This window comes from Scatophagus argus, chromosome 21 (assembly GCF_020382885.2).
Source record: "Scatophagus argus isolate fScaArg1 chromosome 21, fScaArg1.pri, whole genome shotgun sequence".
Classification (NCBI taxonomy): domain Eukaryota; kingdom Metazoa; phylum Chordata; class Actinopteri; family Scatophagidae; genus Scatophagus; species Scatophagus argus.
Genome location: NC_058513.1, coordinates 6,622,291 through 6,644,236, shown reverse-complemented (window position 1 = coordinate 6,644,236; position 21,946 = coordinate 6,622,291). Strand labels below are relative to the sequence as shown.

Sequence of the window (21,946 nt, the reverse complement as noted above, 5' to 3'; positions counted from 1 at the left end):
TCAGCTGAAGTGAAGAAAGCTAAGTCCTCTCCGATCTTATAATGGTCTCAAGAGATGGGAGGGAAATCTTTCGAATGGAGTCAGATCAGCTGTGGTTATAAATTGAGCTTTTGCAGCTGAATAGATTTTCACCAGTTCAAGCAGTTAATTGCCGCAACAACAAATGTCAAATGTGTTGTTTCATGAATGGGTTGTCTAAGGATGTCTCTGCAGTAAGACAAAAGAGTCCCCTCTTGGGTTGTCTGAGAGGGGGGAGTCTGTGCCAGTGAAGTTATCACATGGGTTATCACAAGGCTTTACAGTAGTTATGGTGACAGCATGCCCCCCCCCCCCCCCCCCCACACACACACACGGTTGACAGATTATCTAAATACCATGTAGTGCATGTCTTTATTAACTCCAGTGTTTTATATCTTTCAAATATTTTATATATTTTTTAAGTTGGTTTTTATTTATTTGAAGCACCACCAGATGTTTGGGTGTCAGCTGTTACCCAGTGGAGTGATGAAGGCTGACTCAGCATAATGAGGGGATCTCATGTCCTCTCATGAGTGAGAAAAATGCACAGTCATGCTTTTTGTCTCAGTACAGTTGGCTCGTGACACAGCTAAAATGACATAAGAGGAAAGCCTTAATAACAAAAATCAAATCCAGAATCAAAATCCTCTTCTATCTTACTCTATTACATTACATAAAATTATTAAACTGCTCTTCTAATTTTGTTGTTTCAGAAGTGTTTAATACTATACATAGATTATGGGATGAAATTTTCAGTTGTCATTTTTGTGAAAGAAACAAATACACTACAATTTATTTTCTTGAAAATGAGTTTTAATGTTGAATATTTGCACTAAACATTAAAGTAAACCAAAAAGAATTACTGTGTATGTGGCTTTTCTGATGTAACCAAAAACTGTCCTTTCTATGAGTTACCTACAACTGACTCTTATCAGGTGATCATTAAAACCTCACCTGGTGCAGGTAAAGCTTCTCTGCTCCAGGTGAGGCTCAAACTCACAGCCTCAGCATCACTCTACAGGTTACTTATGAGTACCAAATGCTGACCAATCGCACTACTGGAGCCCATCGGAATCTCCCCCACTGGCCTGATTAACTTAAAATTAGTTGCATCAGTTAAATTCAGCAGATGCATTTTTTCACCTTTAGTGATCTGGACTGTGTTGGTTGAGCTGTTGAAACTGAGCAGCCTCACTCACCTGGTTTCTGTGCTGGAGGTCCTGTGCGCTTGTTGTTTGTACCACTGGAGCCCATTCATCATCCACATTCAACACAAAAGAGGGGAGTTGAAGTTACCTGTTAGATTAATGTGATTAGAGAATCTTTTTATAGTTTGAGGGCGAACATCAACATCAGTGTGTTTCTTGAAAAGACCACTGCTTTTTTTTTTTAAATCAAGAGAGCTGCTGCATGAAGGCCAGGGACTGATGTCTGATGTGATTATCAGAATTTACCAGTTTGACACAGCTTAGAAGCGTGTTTTTCAGAGAACTGTTTTATTGAACCATCATGCTGAAGGCAGTTAGTTCTGTTCTCAGGTTGAATTTGGGTGGAGCTCTGCCAGAGGTCTAATCAGCAACTAGTGGATGTCTGAACCAAGAACTGCAACTTTTGTCGTCATGTCAACCATTTAGTAGTTTGTTTCCTCCAAATAAGTAAAGAATATAACTATTGCTATTGCATTTCATCATGCATGTTTCTCTTTTTTTTTTTTAATGTCAAAGTCTGGTCTCAGCTTGTCAAAGTCTGAGCCATATCAAAGACTGAGAGGCTTAAAAAGAAGCTCTGAGCATTTTTATCACTGGTTATTTAGATATTAAGATAAATTTAGGGAGTAATGAATAACAGTCATTAAGATAGGTGAAATGTAATTATTTTAAGGACAGCTTGTGGTTTTCTTGTAAGCAAACAATGTTCATCTATCTCTCACTAAAGCAGATTTGTTCGGAAAGTAAAATGTTTAAAGCATTTTATTTTTTATGATAAAACTTTTGCAAAGCAGATTTCAAACAGTTTTGAAATGTGATTTTCTTTTTCAGCAGTGTTTTGTGTAGGTCAGTAATATTAGTGCTTTTTTTGGCATGTTCATCAGTGGAATAATGTGATCTGTCAACAGGAAAGTGTATCATGTGACCCACAGGCTCCTGCACATACATGTATCTATTGTCCACAGGCAAGTAGAACATAGGACACAAACAAACAAACAAACAAACAAGCAAACAAAGAGGCTGCCAGTCATGAAAACACTGTTCCACAGTTCCACCAGTGACCAACACCTCCTCAGGGTTCCTGTAGTGGAGCTTGTACGACCACTTAAGAACTGCGCACTGCTGATCTCTTGTGGCTGAAGCTTGTCGAACACACTTTGACTTAACTGCTTTGCTCCCAGTAGTTTTCACAATGAATTATAATAAGATAAGAAGAGCAATCCTAGTAAAAGTTGTAGTAATATTAGCAAGCAGAGTATAGAGTACAATTAATTAAACATCTAAATAGTTTTGATAATATAATATAATATAATATAATATAATATAATATAATATAATATAATATAATATAATATAATATAATATAATATAATATAATATAATTCACAGAAAATATGAAGAGCAATGGTATGAGCAATAGCAGCAGGTGTTTCAGTTTTAGTTTTAATAACAGACTGTAAATAGTAAGTATGATTAGAATTCATCATGTGTTTAGTCAACAAACCTTTTGTGAATGATGCTAACATTTGCTGATTAGCAATTAACACAAACTACAGCTGAGGATGATGGACATGTAGTTTTACAAGCATGATTTTGCCAGTCAGAGAAATACACGGATATTTTAAGGCTTAATGTGTTTTTATCATATCTATCTCTACACTAAAATGATAGTTTTGTAGTTCCCACCACTTTTTTCCACAAAAGACTACAACTCCCACTCGCGCCTTCCCATCATATGACCGCTGTGTGTTTTGTCACGTGACCTCGACACTGCTCACTCAGTGCTCCGTTTCCCTATTTCGCAGTGGCACAGGCTCTATACTGAAAGTACATCATTTCTCTCCACTCCAGTCAAGACGTGAGATTTCATGCCTGCGGAATTACAGTCCGTCTTGTGTTTAGTAAAGTTTATCTCCTTACTGGGCTTTTCACAAGTCTTACATGTCAGACTGTGGTAGACTCACATCCCCAGCGGCTCACCGGCAGGCCTCTCTGTTCGTCGTGTAAGCATCATTCCTCACGCCGTTGTTGGGTGGGCCCAGCTCGGCCACAGAGGCAGCATGGGCCCGGTGCATAGCTAGCCTCTGCTTCTTCAAGGCTACAGAAAGGGATGAATCATATGGTAGAGGAACTGTTTGACTTGGATGTCACTGCTAACCGAGTCTGGCTATCAGAATGAACGGTGAGTTGTTTCATTGCCGTTTGTTTTCCACTCACTTATAAAAGACAAACACATGGAAAATCATGCATGCAAGAGCGGGTTGAGTGACTTGTTCGTAGCCTCGGAGCTCGACACTAAGTTAGGGATTTCTGCTGACTTGTTAACTGCCCTGTAGCCACTTCCACTACTTCCCTGATGTTCATATTCAGCTAACGGCTCCCTCATCTATCAAACCTACTTGGGCTCACAGATCGATACTCAGCTTTAGCTCCAGAGAACATGCATTTTCCAAGGCTCTAAATATGTATGAACACACACTTTATGTCAATCTGTCCGCATGCAGTTCAGGTATTCACTGTGAGAACATGGAATACACCTGATAGTTTTGTTTTGAAGTAGGAAATGAACATCAGATACAGTTAAATTAAAAAATAAACAAACTCACTCACTTATCAACTCATTGATAAAACTTTGGCCAAAAAGCTATTTTTCATCTGTAGTAATCCATATATTACATAGTCACCCTAAAAGGAAGAAGATGAAATTGAAAGACTTGCTGCAGTAGCTGAAGTATGGGATAATGCCCAACGAGGTCTCCATACAGGAATTAATGGATTCTGTGTTGTCATCCGATGATTCTGGCCTCTGTGTTGCCCATTAATTCCTGATAATGGACACCTCAAAGTGCTTATACCACATCACTTACTGAAGAAAAACAAGTTAAGACCATTAATGTTCATGCATTTTGTAATTGTAAAATTTAAGAAAAAAAACCTAGAAAAACTTAAAAAATTAATCTCCCTGGTAACAGCTGAAGCTTTGACTAATACCTTACCTAATACATTCAGTTCTCACATAAAGGAGATGAACCATAGACACAACTTGACAACGAGAGATATTTCTAATCTGCTCTGCTATGAGCCCAAAATTAATATAGTGTGTCCACTAGTGATCCTTTTAACATTAATGCAAAGAAAGAATAGTTTTCTCATGACTAAGTCACTGTTGAATGTTGCAGACACACTGGAAGGTCTTGTAATACTGAGTTTCTCTTTGTTGGGGTATGATATAGGTGACTGTTTGCTCTCACGCTGTAGTAATTATAACATACTGTATATCCAAACCTACTGAAACTGTTCCTTTCTTTTATTTCCTTTTGGACTGAATTTGGATCATTTCCCTTGTTTGTTTCTGTGTTCACCTCTGCAGGCACTCAGCAGAGTGATACCAAGAGACAACACCTCCTGGAGAGGCTGCTGGATGCTGTGAAGCAGGTTAGTCACCTCTTAGCTGTAAGTTCTTTATGGGGGGCAGAAAATATGGTTCCAAACTTTATACCAAAATCTGCAAGGGCTTTTATCAGCATTGTAGGAAAAGGCCTAAAACACCATGTGTCCGTCAGATTGGCTTTAATATAAACAAATATTTATTTAATTTCATTAGTGAACTGTGAATTTCTAATGGAATTTAACTGGAAAAAGAACAGTTCCTTTGTTTGTTCTTGTTCCTTTATCTACTGTATACCTAAACCCACTAGAGGAAGTAAAACTGAGCACAATTTACATCTATAGAAGTTGATCTTCTATTGAATCAAGTCCACGTATGTTTCTGTATATGGCAGCATTTGTGTGGAATTCATTCATTCATTTTTTTGCCAAGGAAACATAACACTGGCAGATGTACTTGGATGTGCTTTCCAATACAAAGTGGGATAAAGAAAGTGGGAACGCGTGGACTGGTTTCAAGTTTCAAGCAAAAGAGTTTTGTTATAGCAGTTCATCATGATGTTTGTCACAGCATTTGACAAATAACCATTATGGGGTATTCATTCAAGTGAGGATTCTTAGAGATTTGAATTGAGGCTCTGAGTTTTTTTCTGTAATCCAGTTCACTTCACCAGGTCATAATCGGCACTCCAGTTATTGGCCAAACATATTACATATTTCCCATATAGTGCAACATCAGCGCTGTTCATCAGAATAAAACTATGTCTCTTGTGTATTTACTTCAGTGAGTCAGGCCGCTGAAATCTTAGAAATGTCTTCACTGTATGCTGGAGTAAGTTAAGGCAGCTGTTATCATTCCCTTCATGTCTTTCCAGTGCCAAATCCGCTTTGGAGGAAGAAAGGAGATTGCTACCGACTCAGACAGCAGGTAGGAGAAGGTGCCTGTTAACAACACATTCTTTTGTTGTATCTGAGTTTATTTAGCACCCAAGAGATTCTTTGGTTTGCATGTTTAGTTCGATGGTTCTGTTCCATAAAGCAAGTTTGCCAAATAAGCCAGGCTTATTGCCGTTAGTCTGACACATTTACAGTTGATCCGGTTCCATAAAACAAATTCAGCATAGTTAAAGCTCAGTTAGTATAGCAACTGATGTTGTGAACCTAACCTGGTCAGTTGTTGCTTAACCAAAATCCCTGTAAGGGCTCATTCAGACAGCGTCAGGTGTTGTGGTGATCAGCACAGGATTGTGCTGTGTGGGAGGACACAAGTGGAAGATCATCATCGTTTCGTGCTTGAACTCCGACTGGGAAGCAGCCAGTTTCTCCATAGAGACTTTCTCTATCCACAACGAGTTCGCTGAATCATTTGTGCAGTTTCCTTGCACTACCCACGCTCAAAATGACTGGGAATACTACTCTTTTACTAGCCAGCACTTTATTTGGACTGAACAGAAAAGTGAGGATTTACCACTCACTCTCTGGTGTGCTGCCATATTGTTTGATTTTACTAACCGCTGCCTTTCACCACTTTGGTTACATTTTAATTTAGTTGCTAGTTATGCATTCAGTCTATCAGCAATTTCTTCCCAGTCTTTCTCTCTGGTTTTGTTTAGGGTAGCTATATTACTGTTTTTGAGTTAGTAAATGTTTGAATTCTTCATATGTTGCTACTAGTAAGCACTGCCTGATGGTCTGAACATCGCTGCTCCCTCCTTACCACTGCTGTTCGCCACGGTGGATTGTTTTGATTTACGTTCGACCTCTCGGGCTGTCATTCAAGCTTAATGGAACAGGCCCACCACTTGATGCTGTGGTGCTTTAGACTCCACTATGTACTTATCTCACCTTCAGTCTCCAGTCTTCAGGGGCATACTTTCAAGTGGCATAGCAGCTCTTGAGGGGCGTGCGTACTCCTTCCTAGCACTGTACATGAACCGTTCACATCGACCAGTGAATGATAAATGGCCTTTCTCTCCTCACAGTCACTGGGCTTTGTCTCTGCAGGGTGATCTGTCTGTGTGCCCAGTTTGAAGCAGTGCTGCAGCATGGCCTGAGGAAGAGCCGAGGCCTGGCCCTCACTGCCGCCGCTCTCAAGCAGGCTGCGGGTTTCAGCAGCAAGACCGAAGCAGGTACGATACTTAAGTGGCTGTATGGTCTGTTAAACTCAAGTCCAAAGTTGAATTACAAGGCAACTTAACTTTAGCCTCTGGTCTTTACTGTGGAAATAGGAGATCTGAGAATGCTGACCTTGCTACAAGGTAGCTTGGCTTGTTATTTTAGAAGTCATGAAGGTTGAGAGGATGCAGCTGTGTGGTGGATGATGGACAGAGAGACAGACTACAGATGTACAGGCCTGCAGAGGAAGACCTCTGCTTCCCAGTTTCACTCTCTCTACTGTGCTCACCTGTCTCACCCTTTAAACTTGTGTCTCTCCGTCTCAGTCTGAGATGGGTAGCACACCTGCTGTGGCTTTACACTACTAAAAAGTGCTGCCGTTGTAAATGCAAGCTGTGTGCTCATGCGATGTTAAAACCCACAAAAATGTGTTTTAAATTTCAGGCAAGATCCCACAGATTCCAAACAGCCTATGGCATGCTGTGCCACAGCAATATGAAAAGACAACTGGTGCAAAAATGCAGAAGATATCTGGGATATTTCCAGTTGATGTGATTGTGCAGCCAAACAAAAACCACTTGGGCTTCAGTATTTAATTCAGTGTAATAGAACTAATATTTAGCTGTAATGAAGTGATGGAAAGGAAACATAGCACTTTTTTATGCAAGTTTTTGCAAGCTTTTTTTTTTTTAGCTAACTATTTCAACCATTTATCCTTTATTTGAAACTAACTATTTCAACTGTTTGTACATTACTTAAGCTAACAAGTGCGATGTTTATCCATTACTTTAGCTAGCTATTTTGACAATTTATCCTTTATTTTAAGCTATTCCATTCCACAGCACACATTTCAATTTTTCAACTTAACATTAATGTTACTTTTATGTCTTTACTGTTTCTTCTTTGCTTCAGGCCAGCTTTAATTATTTATGTTAACTAATTACACATTAACTTTGATATAGTATATAGTTCCATTTGCAGCCATTCTTCCACCAACTGTGCTTGTAGTTGATTATCTTGCTTTTTGCGATATATTTAGTTAACGTTAACTAAATATGTGGACTTTTTTTCAAAATTGTAATTTCTGTTTTACCAAATTACTTTGAGGTACTCTATCTCTCCATGTACCCACTTACAACTGCAGAAGCACTCCATGGTTTATAAGTACCCCTCATTGTGAACCACTGTAGTATCACCATGAGGAAATAAAAAGTATAAAGACCAGTCTGCTGGTTGAGAGAAATTAGTTTTACATTAGACTAAATTGTTTCTGCTGTGCCACATTTAAGAACCTTGTGGCTATTAATTCCAGATGGAGGAGAAATGCATGACTTCTGTAATGGATACCACATCATGACCATTAGCATATCTGACGTTTTCCACAGTCAATTAGAAGAAAGGATTGTGGCTGAACTCATGGATTTGCAGCTCCCTAATTAAGCCAAGCCCTCTGACAAATCCAGAAATAGCAGCCATAATTTTTAATGCAGTGTTCTGAGGTTATATGCTAATCATATGCAAAAGACTAGCACTCATTCACTATCAATTAGCACACCTTAGAAAACTTAACACTGAAACAGAGCCACCAAAGTTTTTCTTGTCTTTTATCTTATATTTTTGTAGAAAATAATACAGTTTTGCAAGTTCAGAGGTGAGTGCAAAATATGGAGAGGTTACAGGTTGAGAGTCATCATGGAGCTGTGTGAAAGAGAGTGTTGATATTTGTTAATGAGAGACTGAGCAGAGAGTGCTGACTCTCAATACACCGGAGGTGTTTCTTTGCCTCTGCCTCACTGCCCTTTGGAACCTGTTGCCTAACTCAAGAAGTTGTTTTTCACAAATGAAATTTAACTGATTTTCTCCTTTTTTTGTCTCTTCTTCTGTCCTCCATGCTTTATTTACTTTGTGCACCCTCTCTGTGCCTCTTACCACTTCTGTTTCTCATCACTCCACTTTCGTACCCCTTACTTTTCGTCTTGTTTTTTTCACCCACCCCTCCAACTTTTCACCTTATCGTGGCTTTTCCCTCTAAACCATCACCCCACTGTCTTCCCTCCTTTTCCTGTCTTTTGTCTTGGGACATTTTACCCCCTTGTCTCTCCTCCTTCTCTCTCTTTTTTTTATTTCTTAACTCCCACCACCAGAGTTGACTTTCTGGTTCTATGTGAAGGAGCATCTCAACCGCCATGAGCTCCAGCGGTTCTACTCCCTACATCACATCTCCTCAGAGCTGGGCCGGGGTCGTGCCTGGCTGCGTTGCGCCCTCAATGAGCACTCGCTGGAGCGCTACCTGCACACACTCCTGGCTGACCGCCCACGGCTGGGGTTAGTAAATTGTGTGTGGGTGGTTTATGATGTACCACTTTCACTATAGTTCAGTGAACACAAGAACAAAGACGTGCAGTGTGATCATGCTTGCTCGTTTCATAAGTTATACTGGCACTCCTGAATCTGAAGCTTTGCTCTGTCACCTCAGGTATGCAGCACTTTCCTCTGTTTTCTTGATTAGAAATGTTACTTTGCCTCTCTGTTTCCTAGAACTTATTATGAAGACTGGGCTTTTATTCTCGATGAAGAGAGAGCGAGTATGCTCCCCACAATGGCTGCAGGTGAGTTTCTGTTTTGATGTTAGGTAATTGCCAGACTGTAGCGTGGATGCAGATTTGTCAAATGTTAAGCCATGCCAGGCCATATTTTTTTCCCCATTAGTGTAAAGGATCTAAGAATAGCAAAGGCCATTTTTTTTTTTTTTAATCCATCCAAAAGTTGTATCTTCTGGTACACAACTCGGATAAGCATAAACTCTAAAATATTAAGAATATTTGCCACTGATCTTATGCCAGAGCTTTTCTCTGTTTTTATACACAGGCAGATAGCCTGAGTTCATCTTAGGTTGCCCACTTTCACTGTCTGTGCCCCAAAAAGCTTATGAAGCACTTTGCAGAAGTTCGAAATCTTCCTTGGATTTAACTTGACTAATCTGCCGCAACAGATTACATTTTGCCTCTCTCTCTCTCTCTCTCTCTCTCTCTCTCTCTCTCTCTCTCTCTCTTTCTTTCTCTTTCTCTCTGCTGCGTTCTTCAGGTCTGAACTCCATCTTGTTTGCCATCAACATCGACAATAATGACCTGAATGGTGGATTGGCTCGAGGAGGAGGCCCCTCAGTGTCCCACCTGCTCAAAGAGTCTACGCAAGGCATTGGCAGCCTGTGGAAAGAGTCGACTCAGGGGGTCAGCAGCCTCCTCCGAGAGATCAGCACCGCCACGGCTGTGGTGCCAGGCTTCACCACCAGAGTGGACGGAGCTTCAGATCCCCTACCTGTCCTGCCACGGAGCACCTCTGCTGGTATGAAGGTTTTGTTTTTTCTGAGACTGTTTCTTGTGAGCAGTGTTCCTTTTTGCTAACAGTTTCCTCAAGTTTTCTTTTCTTTAACAGATAACATAATTTTGCACTTTTTTGCAAATGATACACAAGCCACTGAAATAAAACATTTCTTTGGAGAAAACTTGGCAGACACAGTATCTACTTCTGGATTATTTCACTGTATTAGGAGGTGTATCTTTTGTTTTGTTCACTCCTTTAATGCAGTGTTATACAACATGGTCCACCACAATTTACAGTTCAATTTGAGCCTGCATAATTAATGCACTGATAGAACAAATCTTGTGAATGAATTACCAATACTGCTGCAGCAGCAATGAGCTCCCTCATGAAATTAATAAACTTCTAGAATGTCGGCCTCCTCGTTTGACCTCGTTTAAGACGTCTGCCCCGGTCCATCCCGTCAGGGGAAAACCTACACTGTTTTCACTCTTTATGTTCCACTTTAAATTTTAACTGTTTGGTGTTAAAACTTTCCACTGGAACAAATGTGAATGAAATTTTAAGTTGGTGTGCCAGCTCCTCGAGGTGGTAAAACCCATTCACATTATTCACTGGTAGAAGACTTGCTAATACACAGCCAGGCTCTTTGGCTCGGAAGAGGAAAAGAGAGTTTAACCCCAGTCTATTCAAAATGCATCCTTGAAGGCCCGATTGAAATAAACTTAAGATGCTGATGTGCTAAACTTTTTGGACGATGCTGGTCTGGACAGGAGGAAAGTGCTGAATTCATTAAAGTTTCACTTAATTCAAGGTTAGATTTAGCTTTTTGTTCACTTCTTTTTCATCTTATCCAACCCAGACTCAGGACTGAGAAAAGAGCGCAGGAGGAAAAAGAAAATCACCAACATCATTTCCTTTGATGATGATCTGGATGGAGGGGCTGAGGATGAGGAGGAGGGAGAGGATGACTCTCAAAAGATGGGTGCGATGAGGAAAAGTCACACGGCTCCTGCACAGAACAGTGTGGAGGAAGGAATAGATCCTTTGGAACCAGTCTTCTCCCAGTCACCGGCCCAGAACGGTGCGACTGAGCCGGGCATAGTCAGCTGGGTGGGGTCCCCTCATCCCTCCCGTAACCCCCCTGATGTTACTCCCCCTCTGCCTGACAGTAAGAGTGTAGACAACGAGGAGGACGAGGAAGAAGAGGAGGAAGTGTACAAACCCAGAGCACAAACCCAGGAGGAGGAAAGGTTCAGCTCCGATCAGTGAGTCAGATCAGCTGAATGTTATAAAAAAAAGTTATTAAAAAATAGAAAAAAAAATATTTCGCATTATTTTAGTCTGACATAAATGGACATGCTCTCGGGACACAGCACCCTTTTAGGTTGTTCAATGGGTGCATAAAGAAATTAGTTTAATTAATTAAAACATGCTCATATTTTTGTTTAACTCTACAGGCTGTGTTTGCCAAAATGTAAACAAATACTAACTTAAAGAAAAGAACTCAAGCTTTAGCCCACAGCATAACTCACTGGACCCATGGCAATATTATACTTCATGTTTACATGGCCAAAGCTTTATGGGAGGTGCAGTTGTTTTGATTTTGCCTGGGTTTAAAGAGTCAGACTTTGAAAATCCCTGTTATAAACTATAGCCTGTTTGTGGCGTTTTAAAACTAAAATGTCCGTAACTGACCTCTGGGGCTGAACGCAAGTGAAACATGCTAATTGCTCTTGTTTTAGGGTGGTGGTAGGCAGCCTGTCCAGTGTGTCCACATGGAGTCCTCTACAGGTGATGACCGACCACAGCAGCTCAGACATCCTGATCCCTGTGAACCCTACAGATCCTCAGCCAGGTACTTAAGTCTGAAAAACTGCGAGCTGTCGACTGTACTCTACAAGGAAACTACTACCCCAAGGAAAATAAAAGCATATTAAAAACACTTCCTGATACACCCTGCTCCAGGACCAGTATATTTCTTGGCTGCCTTTAGCCTTACCTGCTGCTCAGATCCCTGGTTTCTAAATCTTTTACTTCCCCTGTTTAATATCATGTTATGTTCGATTCACTGTTTTTACTGCTTACAGCAGTTGCTCGTGGCTTCAGTCCAGGGATCAGATGTCTGTCAGATGAAATCTCGGTACTTTCTCCGTTCTCTGTCTGTACCTTCACTTTCACTTCCACTTTGCCTCAGCGAGCTCTGTGGAGGACACGGCTGCATTTCCTGCTCAGTGTGAGTCAACAGCACCGGTGGGAAACTGTGAGAGCAGCACATCGCTGCTAACATTCAAGTAAGTTACAGTTTCAGGTGGGAATGATGGGGTTGTTTTGTGAATTATTTGAAGGGCAAAACATTCATCTAAACTTGAAAATCCGGTTGGGCTGCTTTTGCAGCCTCAGCTATCCTGACAAAAAATAAATTGTGTGTGAAGAACTCAAGGAGATTCGACATACGTGAGTCCTCTCATCATGCGTTTCAGTATGGAGTCCAGTCCACCAACGCTGTCTGCTCCACTCGCCAGTGTGCTGCCAACATCTGGTCTGCCAGAGTCCATGACAGTGGGTAAGTCTCTCCTTTTTATACCTGTTTGGTTCTTTCTCTCTCTCTACATTTGTGCACAAACCGGTTTTCTGAGTTGAATCGTCACAGCTTATGCTATGTGAGCAAGCGTCCAGACATATGACTTGACTGCATCGGAATTTGGGGTTTGTACATGTTAACCAGCATTGTAAATTTCAGTTCCTGTGGATCACATAAAGACATGTCTAGGGTTTTGCTCTCATGATGCAGATTCATTATCATGACTAAAGCTCTAATAAAACCTCAAGAGGAACTGCAGGGTCAACAGTCATGCATTGCTGCCAACTACAAACAGCACAACATTCTCTGAAGTACTGAAATTAGTTCATTTTAGGCCAAAAAATGTTTATTTTTATAATTGTTAAGAAACAAATTTCTTAATAAAGGTAGCATAAAAATCTAACCATTTCAGGAATGTCAAAGCAAATATTTTTTGTTTGGACCCTTCACAGAAATTTAAGTTAAAGATGCTTGAAATTAGATTATTTGTTTGGACTGCCCTTGTTTTGCACTTGTTCATTCAGCAACCAGTCATACTAATCTCTACTAAGAGTATATTGTCAAGAAGTTTGTGATGGTAATGAGTCCCATAGAAGACCTGACACATCTCTGACAAGTCTGGACAGCTGTCCTCTGCAGCAAATTGAATCAAACTCACTCATTTGTATTTTCAAACCTCCGTTTTTCTTTGCAGTTTAAGTGATATAATTGCTTTGAGTGAAGATTGTTCATTTTTTTCTGAAGAGAAATGACCACCAGGTGGCACTCTTGGTCCAGAGTATGCACATGTTTTACTGTGTATACACACACACACACACACACACACACACACACACACACTCGTCTGCTCGCTTAAAAGAATTCTGCTTGTGAGAAAAAGGGAGTGTGACACAAAGTCAGAGTGTGTGAATGCCTGCCATTTACATCTGCTATGTGGTTTCAGATGTAGATAAAAAAAAAATCCTGATTGTGAATCACTTGATGAGCACTTTATTGTTATTATTATTATTTTGCTGTGTGTGTGAGACACCCACTCACAAGTTGGAGTTCTACACGATGCCCTGGAGCTCATCAGATTCTTAGAGGCTCATGTGGAAGCTATTTGATTACTTGGATTGTGTGTGTGTGTGTGTGTGTGTGTGTGTGTGAGGGACAGAGAGAAAGAGACCGAGAGCCAGGGAGGGAAAGGTGAGTGGAGCTGCCTGTAAGCGCTGGGATTGAGCCGTTGTCCAATCTATTAGCCCTCGGTAAGAGGAGGCCGCGGGGTCACAGAGAGAGAGAAAATCACTGGTGCGACGGCAGAGAAAATAGTCTGCAAGGTACAGAGCTCCATGAGGCCATGGGAGGATGTAAAACAGCAGACCTTCAGACAAGGGGAAGGTTTTATTTGAGAGTCAGATCCACCCTGAAACACTGTAACATCACTGTAACACCTGGTTTTGGTGCCAGTTCCTCAGAATCAAAGAGAAAAGAGCTCCTCTCCAGCTTCCCTCATCGGGAGAAATCCATCGCAGCAGAGGCAGAAATTCCAGTTTCTTCGCCTACTGTCAGCTCAGTAGAGCAGAGTGCAACCCAGCCAAAACAGATTTTGCATTTTGAGTGAAAGACCATGACTTTTTCTTGACTAGAGAAATCTCGCTCTCTTGGTCTTGCTATCACTCGCTGACTTTTGATTTCGCTCTGCCCACCTACTCATGTAACCCGAAGCAGTGTGTACACGTGGTTTTTTGAGGGGTTGTGCAAAATAATTCTGGGAAACATAGGAAACCACCAAGGAAGAAGAAAATCAGGAAAAACTCATGGACAGCACTTATCACACATTGATGATATTAATTTTATCACAGTGTCTTTGTAGATTTTCTCCAAGTTAAACACACTTTTCATTGGTCTGCAATTGAACTTATTTCTTACTGTCACTTACACAAAACGCTTGTGTAATGCTTTAATAACCCTGATGATGTCATAGTGATGTCATCACGGTCAGCGTCATTGGCTTGAGCACGAGGCAGGAAATCATACTTCAAAATCAGATTGTCTTGACCATTCTTTTTTAAAAGAATTGTGTGTCCACAAATGTATGCAAGCGCAGCATTAGAGTGCTTGAGCTTGTTGATGAAGTCAGAGATCAAAATGATTGGCTCATATGCAAATAATACAAGCGAGTAAGAAGACCTTCCCTGAATAGGAAGATTTGCAAAGAAAAAAAAACAGCTAATGACAGTGTTTGTCCTCTTTGTGATTAACGTTACGAGGATTTCCAAAAATAACAACCATAATCGGCTCCGCACTTTGCATTCCACCATTTGTGCACACGTGCACGCACACACACACACACACACACACACACACACACACACACACACACAGATGAACATGAAACCTGCTGGATTTAAGGTGTGTGGGAGAAAATGAAAGAGAAAAATAGTGTTGGAGAGCGATCCCTCAGTGATTTCCATTCAGGTCTGACAGCATGTGAGGCCAAGCAGTGCATTGATTGGAGAGTATGGAGTCTATAATTCACAAGGCACCTCGATTACATGGCCTAGCTCTCTGCTAATGCATCTATTATTGGAACAATTGAGCAAGAGCAAGTAGGTTCCTTTGGAGATACACACACACACACACACACACATGCACGCACACATGCACGCACTTATTTCCCAGCAAAGCTTGCTGTTGCACATGTGATTTTTCACGCGTATGTATTTCCATGCGCTCACGCACGCACACACACACTTGTGCTGTAATTTGTCCATGTCCCCCTGTGAGGACAGAAGGGCGTTTGGCTCTACTGAAGTCCCTAATGGCTCGTCTGTGGCACCCGCTGTGAACGCGTGGTCAGACTAAAGGTCACATTTATTTCTGGCCTGCTGATGTGGAGAATGAAGCTGTGGAGATAATAGACTTCCTCCTTTCTCCTCTGCTCTCTGTTGTGCTCTTCATCACTCTCCTCCTCCTCCTCCTCCTCCAAACAGGCTCTTAGCCCGGGGCTGGTGGAGACCTACTTGTGTCTGGGGCTACATCGACACCCTACATTAGTTATGAGAATAGAGTTGTGGTCTCTGCATGTATGTGTGTGTGTGTGTAAATGGTGGAATGCAAAGTGCAGGGTAGATTAACTCCTTGTCTCATGGTTGTTATTTTTGGAAATCCTCGTAACAGCCTAGTTAGGGGCTTTGAACTAACTTCGTGTGCACCTCTAAGCGTAATTATGGAGATGAGTCACTGTACCACCACGCAGCCCAGCCCAAATCTGCCAGATCTTTGCATCAGGATGGAGATTAACATCAGCCAGCAGCTGACTGCTAGCAGACTTTGGCTGTAGCTGGTACAGTTCAGCTGCTTTAGAGAGCACTGAGGATTTTAGACTGAAGTTGTTGGCATTTTATATTTTACTTAAATTTCATCATAGCAGAAAGTAGTCGAGAGGTGATTTATTCAAATCACTTTTTGACCCAATTCTGTCATATGAGCTCAGCTAGCACTCAGTCAGTATGTTATGTCATGTTATAAATGTATTTCAATCAGCATCTCACGACAGGACATATCACCAATTGATGCAAAAATTCTCCATACAGATAGGAATTCTGCATTACAACTGATCTGACCAGTTTACCAGAGTACTTCAGAAGAGCTCAGTAATGGTAGAGAAATATCCAAAACAGTTATTGTTTTGCGACAGATTTGTTAAACTTACAACTTTAAGATATTGTTTAATATTTAACTTTGTTGTAGTCATGGAAGAACTTCCATTATTAAGGGCAAACATCAGCTGAATTTATCAGTGAGTTCATGAAAGGGTTTCGGCTGCTCTGGCTGGAAACTGTTCTGAGTGGTAACACAATGAAAACCTCTGGTGTTGGTGTTGAAATTTATAAGCAAAAAATCACCAAGAATGTGATGGCTTTCTTATCCTGCTGAAAGTTTTATGATGTGAATAACAAAAGCTTTACTGCAAGTGACTTTTTTCATCTGACTATATTTCACTTGTAATTGCGTTGTTCAGGAGGTGTCTACTTGGATGTCACGTAGACACGATGTGTTGTTGAAACATGCTGGGAGTTTTATAGAAGCTTCCAAAAAAAAGTGTGCTGCACTGTAGCAATAAAAGTGTTCTCTTTAGGTCAGATAGAGATCATTCTTATAACTTATGTGTGCAGGAAAAACATTTTAACAAAGTAGTCCATCTTAAGGATGGCACATAAGTGGAGAGTTAATCCTGCGAGTGCGGCGTGATGGTTGGGTTCTCTTATTTGTAGGTTAAAGCTGTAGTTTATTAGTTTATGCATTATGTATTTGAATTAGTTGTCATGCAGAAGTCTCACTCTGGTCTCTCTCTCCTGTGTAGTGGAGCTGCGTCAGGCCATCGTAGCCATGATGAACAGGAAGGACGAACTGGATGAACAAAACGCGTACGTTGGGATATATTCTCCTTATCTGCTGCCTGCAAATCCCCAAACACACACACACATACGCACACATACTTGGACTGGAAGAAGATATCGAATGACCTTTCTGGATAAGTTTTGTCAGTTTGTTGTTTTTTTTTTCTTATCTTGGGATGAGAGTGTTTTTTTTTTGTGCTGACTTGAAGGCAGGAAACTGTTTTGTTGAGCTCTGGTTTTAGCAAAAAGCCACCAGAGACAGTGATTTACACTCAGCTGCAAAAAAAACAAAACAATCGTGGAGCAAACTGCATGGCTTTCTATTGTAAAGACCAAAGAACACAGCATTATGTTTATACGCTTTTGTGATTAATCAGAAATAAATGTGATTCTTGCCAAGCAGTGTTTTTCATGATTAACTGTGAATTTGCAGTCAGGGCATTAAAATAACGACGGTTATTGCAGTCGCAGATGTGTGTTGATTAAGTGTTTCATATCAGAGCTGAATGTGGTTCAGGCAGTCACTTAATTAAAGAAGCTTAATAATGTTTATCTGATCTTCTATTTGGGAAAATGACATGAGGAGCATGTAAACATTTAATATGCCTTAATGTAAAGGATTAGGTATGTTTTACAAACAAACATGATCTGCATCATCCGTTTCACAGGTCTCTTCGCAGTCTGCTGGATGGGGAGATGGAGCACTCAGCAGGCCTGAGGCAAGAAACCGAACTGCAGAAGAGGAAGCTGGCAGAAATGGAGGAGAGACACACAGCCAAGGTCCAGGCACTGGCCAGGTGAGAAACAGCTTTGATGTCTGCAGGATGTACATTGATATCATTTCTGCCTGCAGTATGGAAGATCAAAGCTGCCAAGAGACTGTAACAAAGCAGAGCTTCCCATCAACCCAAAATGAGACCGTGCAGATTCACCTGTTTGCTCAACTTTTGATTTTAAGACAGATAACCAGAGCTGGAATGAAGTTATTTATTTTCAACTACTTTGATTATAGTGAAAAAATCCCTTCCATTCACTGTTTTTGTGTGAATGTGAGGATTTTCTTCTTTTCTTTGCTTCACATTTAAAGTCAATTAAGTTGTAACAGGCATTTGATTTTTTGTATTCAGAAAATAAACAGCAGATCAATCGATAATTAAAGAAAATATGAATTACTGCTCTCGACAGAACAAATCAAGTGCTTCACAAGTCTTGGACAAAAAATTGATCCTCTAATGATCCATGCTTTCTCTGTGCTTGCGTGGGTTTTTCTCTGTTGCCCCCATCTTTAAAAGTGTATATTAGTTTATTCTCCTGTCAGTGCTCGTGACCTCTGTCTGTCTTTGGTTTTAGATTAATTATCATTATTTTTATCATTATTATATGGGCGGTACGGTGGAGCAGTGGTTAGCACTGTCACCTCATAGCAAGAGGGTTCCAGTCTTCCTCCAAAGCGGATTTGGCACTTTAAAGACATGAAGGGAATGATGACAGCTACCTTACCTTACTCCAGCATACAGTGAAGACATTTCTAAGATTTCAATGGCCTGACAAACCTAAGTCGAATCCCGGTCTGGGCCCTTCTGTGCAGAATTTGCATGTTCTCCCTGTGCCTGCGTGGGTTTTTTCCGGGTACTCCGGCTTCCTCCCACAATCCCCAAAACATGCACATTAGGTGTGAGTGTGTGCGCATGCGTGTTTGTCAGTCTTTGTGTGTCGGCCCTGCGATTGACTGGCGACCAGTCCAGGGTGAACCCCGCCTCTCACCCGTAGTTAGCTGGGATAGGCTCCATCCCCCCTGCAACCCTGATGGATAAGCAATACAGACCCTGTACAGAGCCTGTTGGCTGCCAGGGGAATCTCTAAACATCCATCTCATGTCCTGTAATACAGCTTTGACTTTTTGTGTTTCTGGTGTGAGGAATTTTGCTGGAAAACATTTTAGAAAGAATTTGAATTCCTTGACATTGTAATGATTGTGTTATTGTTACTGACCATTAACCTGTCAACCCCCCTGCAGATATATAATGGCTGCTATGAGCTGTGGGACAGACACTGCATGTGCTACACAAGGTGGATTTAATTGCATGGTCTCCAAGCCATTTGAACAGACATTTCTCACATCAGGCATTTTGACTTGTCATAGCAGGAAATGTGCAGGTGTCGCTGATGACATGAATAGGTTGTACGGACCCGTTATGAACGTTATTGGCCACATCAGAGTTTGACAAGTCAGTGTGTTAGTAGTCAGTGATGATGAGCAAGTTTGTGACCTTTTTGTTTTCTAGCTGTGAAACTAAAACTAATGGTTTTTAGTTTGTGCCTCATACTTCTTACCCAAACAGTAAAAGGAACTTTGTGCAACATGAGCAGTTCAGTTTGCTCATGGTTAAAGATATTGGAAGTAGAATGTCTGAACATGATAGGGAACTTTTCCCCTTTCAAGCTCATTGTGGAGTGTTGCTTCTCTTTGAGTCACACATACACACTTTTTTTTCCCCATTAAGTGACCCCCTACAGTTTCCTTGAAACTGAATTGCGTCACCTCTACATCTCCAATTGATTGCCTGTATGCCAGAAGTCTTCAGTCAGGCCCTGAGCCCTTTAAATAGAGGATTAGTCATCCTTCAGCAGTCGAAACAGAAAGCCCCTGCAAGTCTGTGTTCAAAAAGTAGCCTCCTACAGTCAGTCAAGCCACCAGCTAGGATTGATCGAGGGATTCAAGTGAAGTGTGTAGGGACCAGTTTTCTGAAGACAGTGCAGCTTTTTAAGATGTAGTGTTTTTCCCGTTCACCACCATTTCAAAGAGGTAAACAGAAAATGAATATACGAGGAACAGGAAAAGCATGACATCTCACTTTCCCTGCAGGTGAATGTGACATACACTGTGCTTTTCCACACAAGCAAGTGCGCACACACTCACACACACAAAGCCTATTCTCCAGTCCGCTGCTAAATCTCAAGTGCTGCTTTTCCTTCTCAGCCAAATCTGTCTCGATCAATAGCGGCTATAAATACCACTGAAGGAGCAGCTAGCCAGTGAATGAGGGCTGGAAGATGTCAGCATCATTCAGTGAAAGAGGCTACTGGCACTGGTTGCTATGTTTCCCACAATTCCTTTGGATTGACTCTAGGGGTGAATTGGGAGTCAGTAAGTTTGATATAAAATCTGACACTGAACAATGAGCAGCACCAAAACCTGAGGAAGTGTGTGTGTGTGTGTGTGTGTGTGTGTGTGTGTAAGGGTCCTGGCTGTATATCTGAGTTTTGTGTGAGTAACTCAGTAAGCGAGCAGCGGCTCATTTTAGCCCACTACCCTCTGACAGAGTCTACGTCAGCCGAAGTCTATCTATGGCGACTAGCTCATCCTCTGCCACCCACCCACACGCACACACACACACACACACACACACACACACACACACACGTATCCATCCAAATATAACATGAAAATATGCGACCCTTACTCACATATTGACACATAGCAGCCCACATCCTCTCTCTCTCTCTCCCAGACTTTAGAAATCCGAGCGCACATGTAACTTACCTCATGTATGTTCGCATTCGGTGGCGAACATACATGAGGTATGTACCGATATGTTATGGTATGTTCCCCTATGCTCGTTCGCCATTCGGTGGCGAACGAGCATAGGGGAACCTCACCGACTGCCCTCGTCACTTGAAATCTCACCTCTTCATGTCAGACTTTACATGTTATTCTGCAGCAAACAGTTTGTGTCAGTCTGCAAGATCTTCAAAATGTGGTTATAAATTGGTTACATTTGTAAAATCGCTGAAGCTTGCTTACATTTTGACTTTTCTACAAATGTACTGTTTAAACAAATAAGCCCGTGAGGATGTCAACAACAGCATAGGTTGATCTGATTTTTGTTGTTGTTGAAATAAGTTAATAATGCTTGGCACAAACCTGTCTTGTTTAATGTTACTATGGAATCTTAAATTACAGAAAATAATCACAATTTAAAGGTTTTTAAAGGTTTTTTTCATTGGTAGAACTATTAGCAATGTTTCTATGAGTGGCTGTCAGTTTTGTTTGTGCCTTGCGGACACGTGCGGTGTGTGAGCACAGAGGCAGGCACATGCGAGATACATTACACACTCATGCCAGTGGTTGCTTTTTTCGAGCTGATGGACAGCTGGTGGTAGCGCACTGCAAAAACACAGTTATAACCCAACAAAATGTAAGGAAGAAGGCTGATAGTGAGGAAACATGGATGTTAATAATGTAGGATTAAAATATTCCAAAAATGATCTTTTTAAATGTTTTATGAGAACTGTTAACATAACTTTGTTTATTTACCACAAAGAGCCACAGGGTACCTTTTATTGATTGCCTGTATTTCCCAGCTCATTGAGCACTACTTTAAGTTTAAATTGAAGTGCTTATTGATAACCGAAAGCCCACATAATATCTGGCTTTGTATGTCATTATATGCACAGTGCTTTTAATTTAGTTACTATTGCTGCTTAATGAAAACAGGCAGTCATTAAAAAAAAACTGTTGCTCTAAAAATACATGTCCAAAACCAAAATGGCCTTGCTCTGAATGTCTAACCCTCAAACTTGTTCCCTCAAGGGTACACACACTCGCGCACACACACGCACACACACACACACACACACGCAAACTCTCTTTCCCCACAACTACACAACTTCTTGTCCCCCTTTTTAGACGTCCGTTGGCAGAGCAGAAAGCGGGCCTCTCACAGCAGAAAGATGGGAAGGCAGCCAGTTGAGTGGGCTCTGGCCAGGAAGTGGTACCTCGTCACTGGGAGAGGGGGCGGTTGGACAGGCGGAAACATACGTGTGCACGCACGCACACACACACACACGCGTGCACAAAAGAAATGGGAGCAGATGCCTTTTTTGTAGCTGGCAGAGCTGCTGTCTTTTCTCCAGGCTGTCTGGTA

General features: G+C 41.3%; 1 protein-coding gene across 3 annotated transcripts in view; it reads left to right on the top strand.

The window, feature by feature from the left end:
- The first annotated feature begins 2,991 nt into the window (after window positions 1-2,991).
- Window positions 2,992-21,946, top strand: part of snx29 (sorting nexin 29) — a 113,928-nt gene continuing 94,973 nt past the window's right edge. For 2 of the 3 annotated variants that reach the window (XR_006841969.1, XM_046376191.1), the window contains exons 1-13: window positions 2,992-3,408; window positions 4,597-4,661; window positions 5,489-5,541; window positions 6,618-6,742; window positions 8,873-9,053; window positions 9,267-9,337; window positions 9,813-10,073; window positions 10,912-11,317; window positions 11,795-11,907; window positions 12,247-12,343; window positions 12,485-12,615; window positions 16,982-17,045; window positions 17,687-17,815. Coding sequence is in view for 2 of the 3 variants with exons in the window: in XM_046376191.1 (XP_046232147.1) it covers window positions 3,402-3,408; window positions 4,597-4,661; window positions 5,489-5,541; window positions 6,618-6,742; window positions 8,873-9,053; window positions 9,267-9,337; window positions 9,813-10,073; window positions 10,912-11,317; window positions 11,795-11,907; window positions 12,247-12,343; window positions 12,485-12,615; window positions 16,982-17,045; window positions 17,687-17,815 (1,703 nt within the window). In the remaining variant the exon portion in view is untranslated. The remainder of the gene's footprint in view (window positions 3,409-4,596; window positions 4,662-5,488; window positions 5,542-6,617; window positions 6,743-8,872; window positions 9,054-9,266; window positions 9,338-9,812; window positions 10,074-10,911; window positions 11,318-11,794; window positions 11,908-12,246; window positions 12,344-12,484; window positions 12,616-16,981; window positions 17,046-17,686; window positions 17,816-21,946) is intronic. The other variant, XM_046376192.1, reaches the window with a different exon arrangement.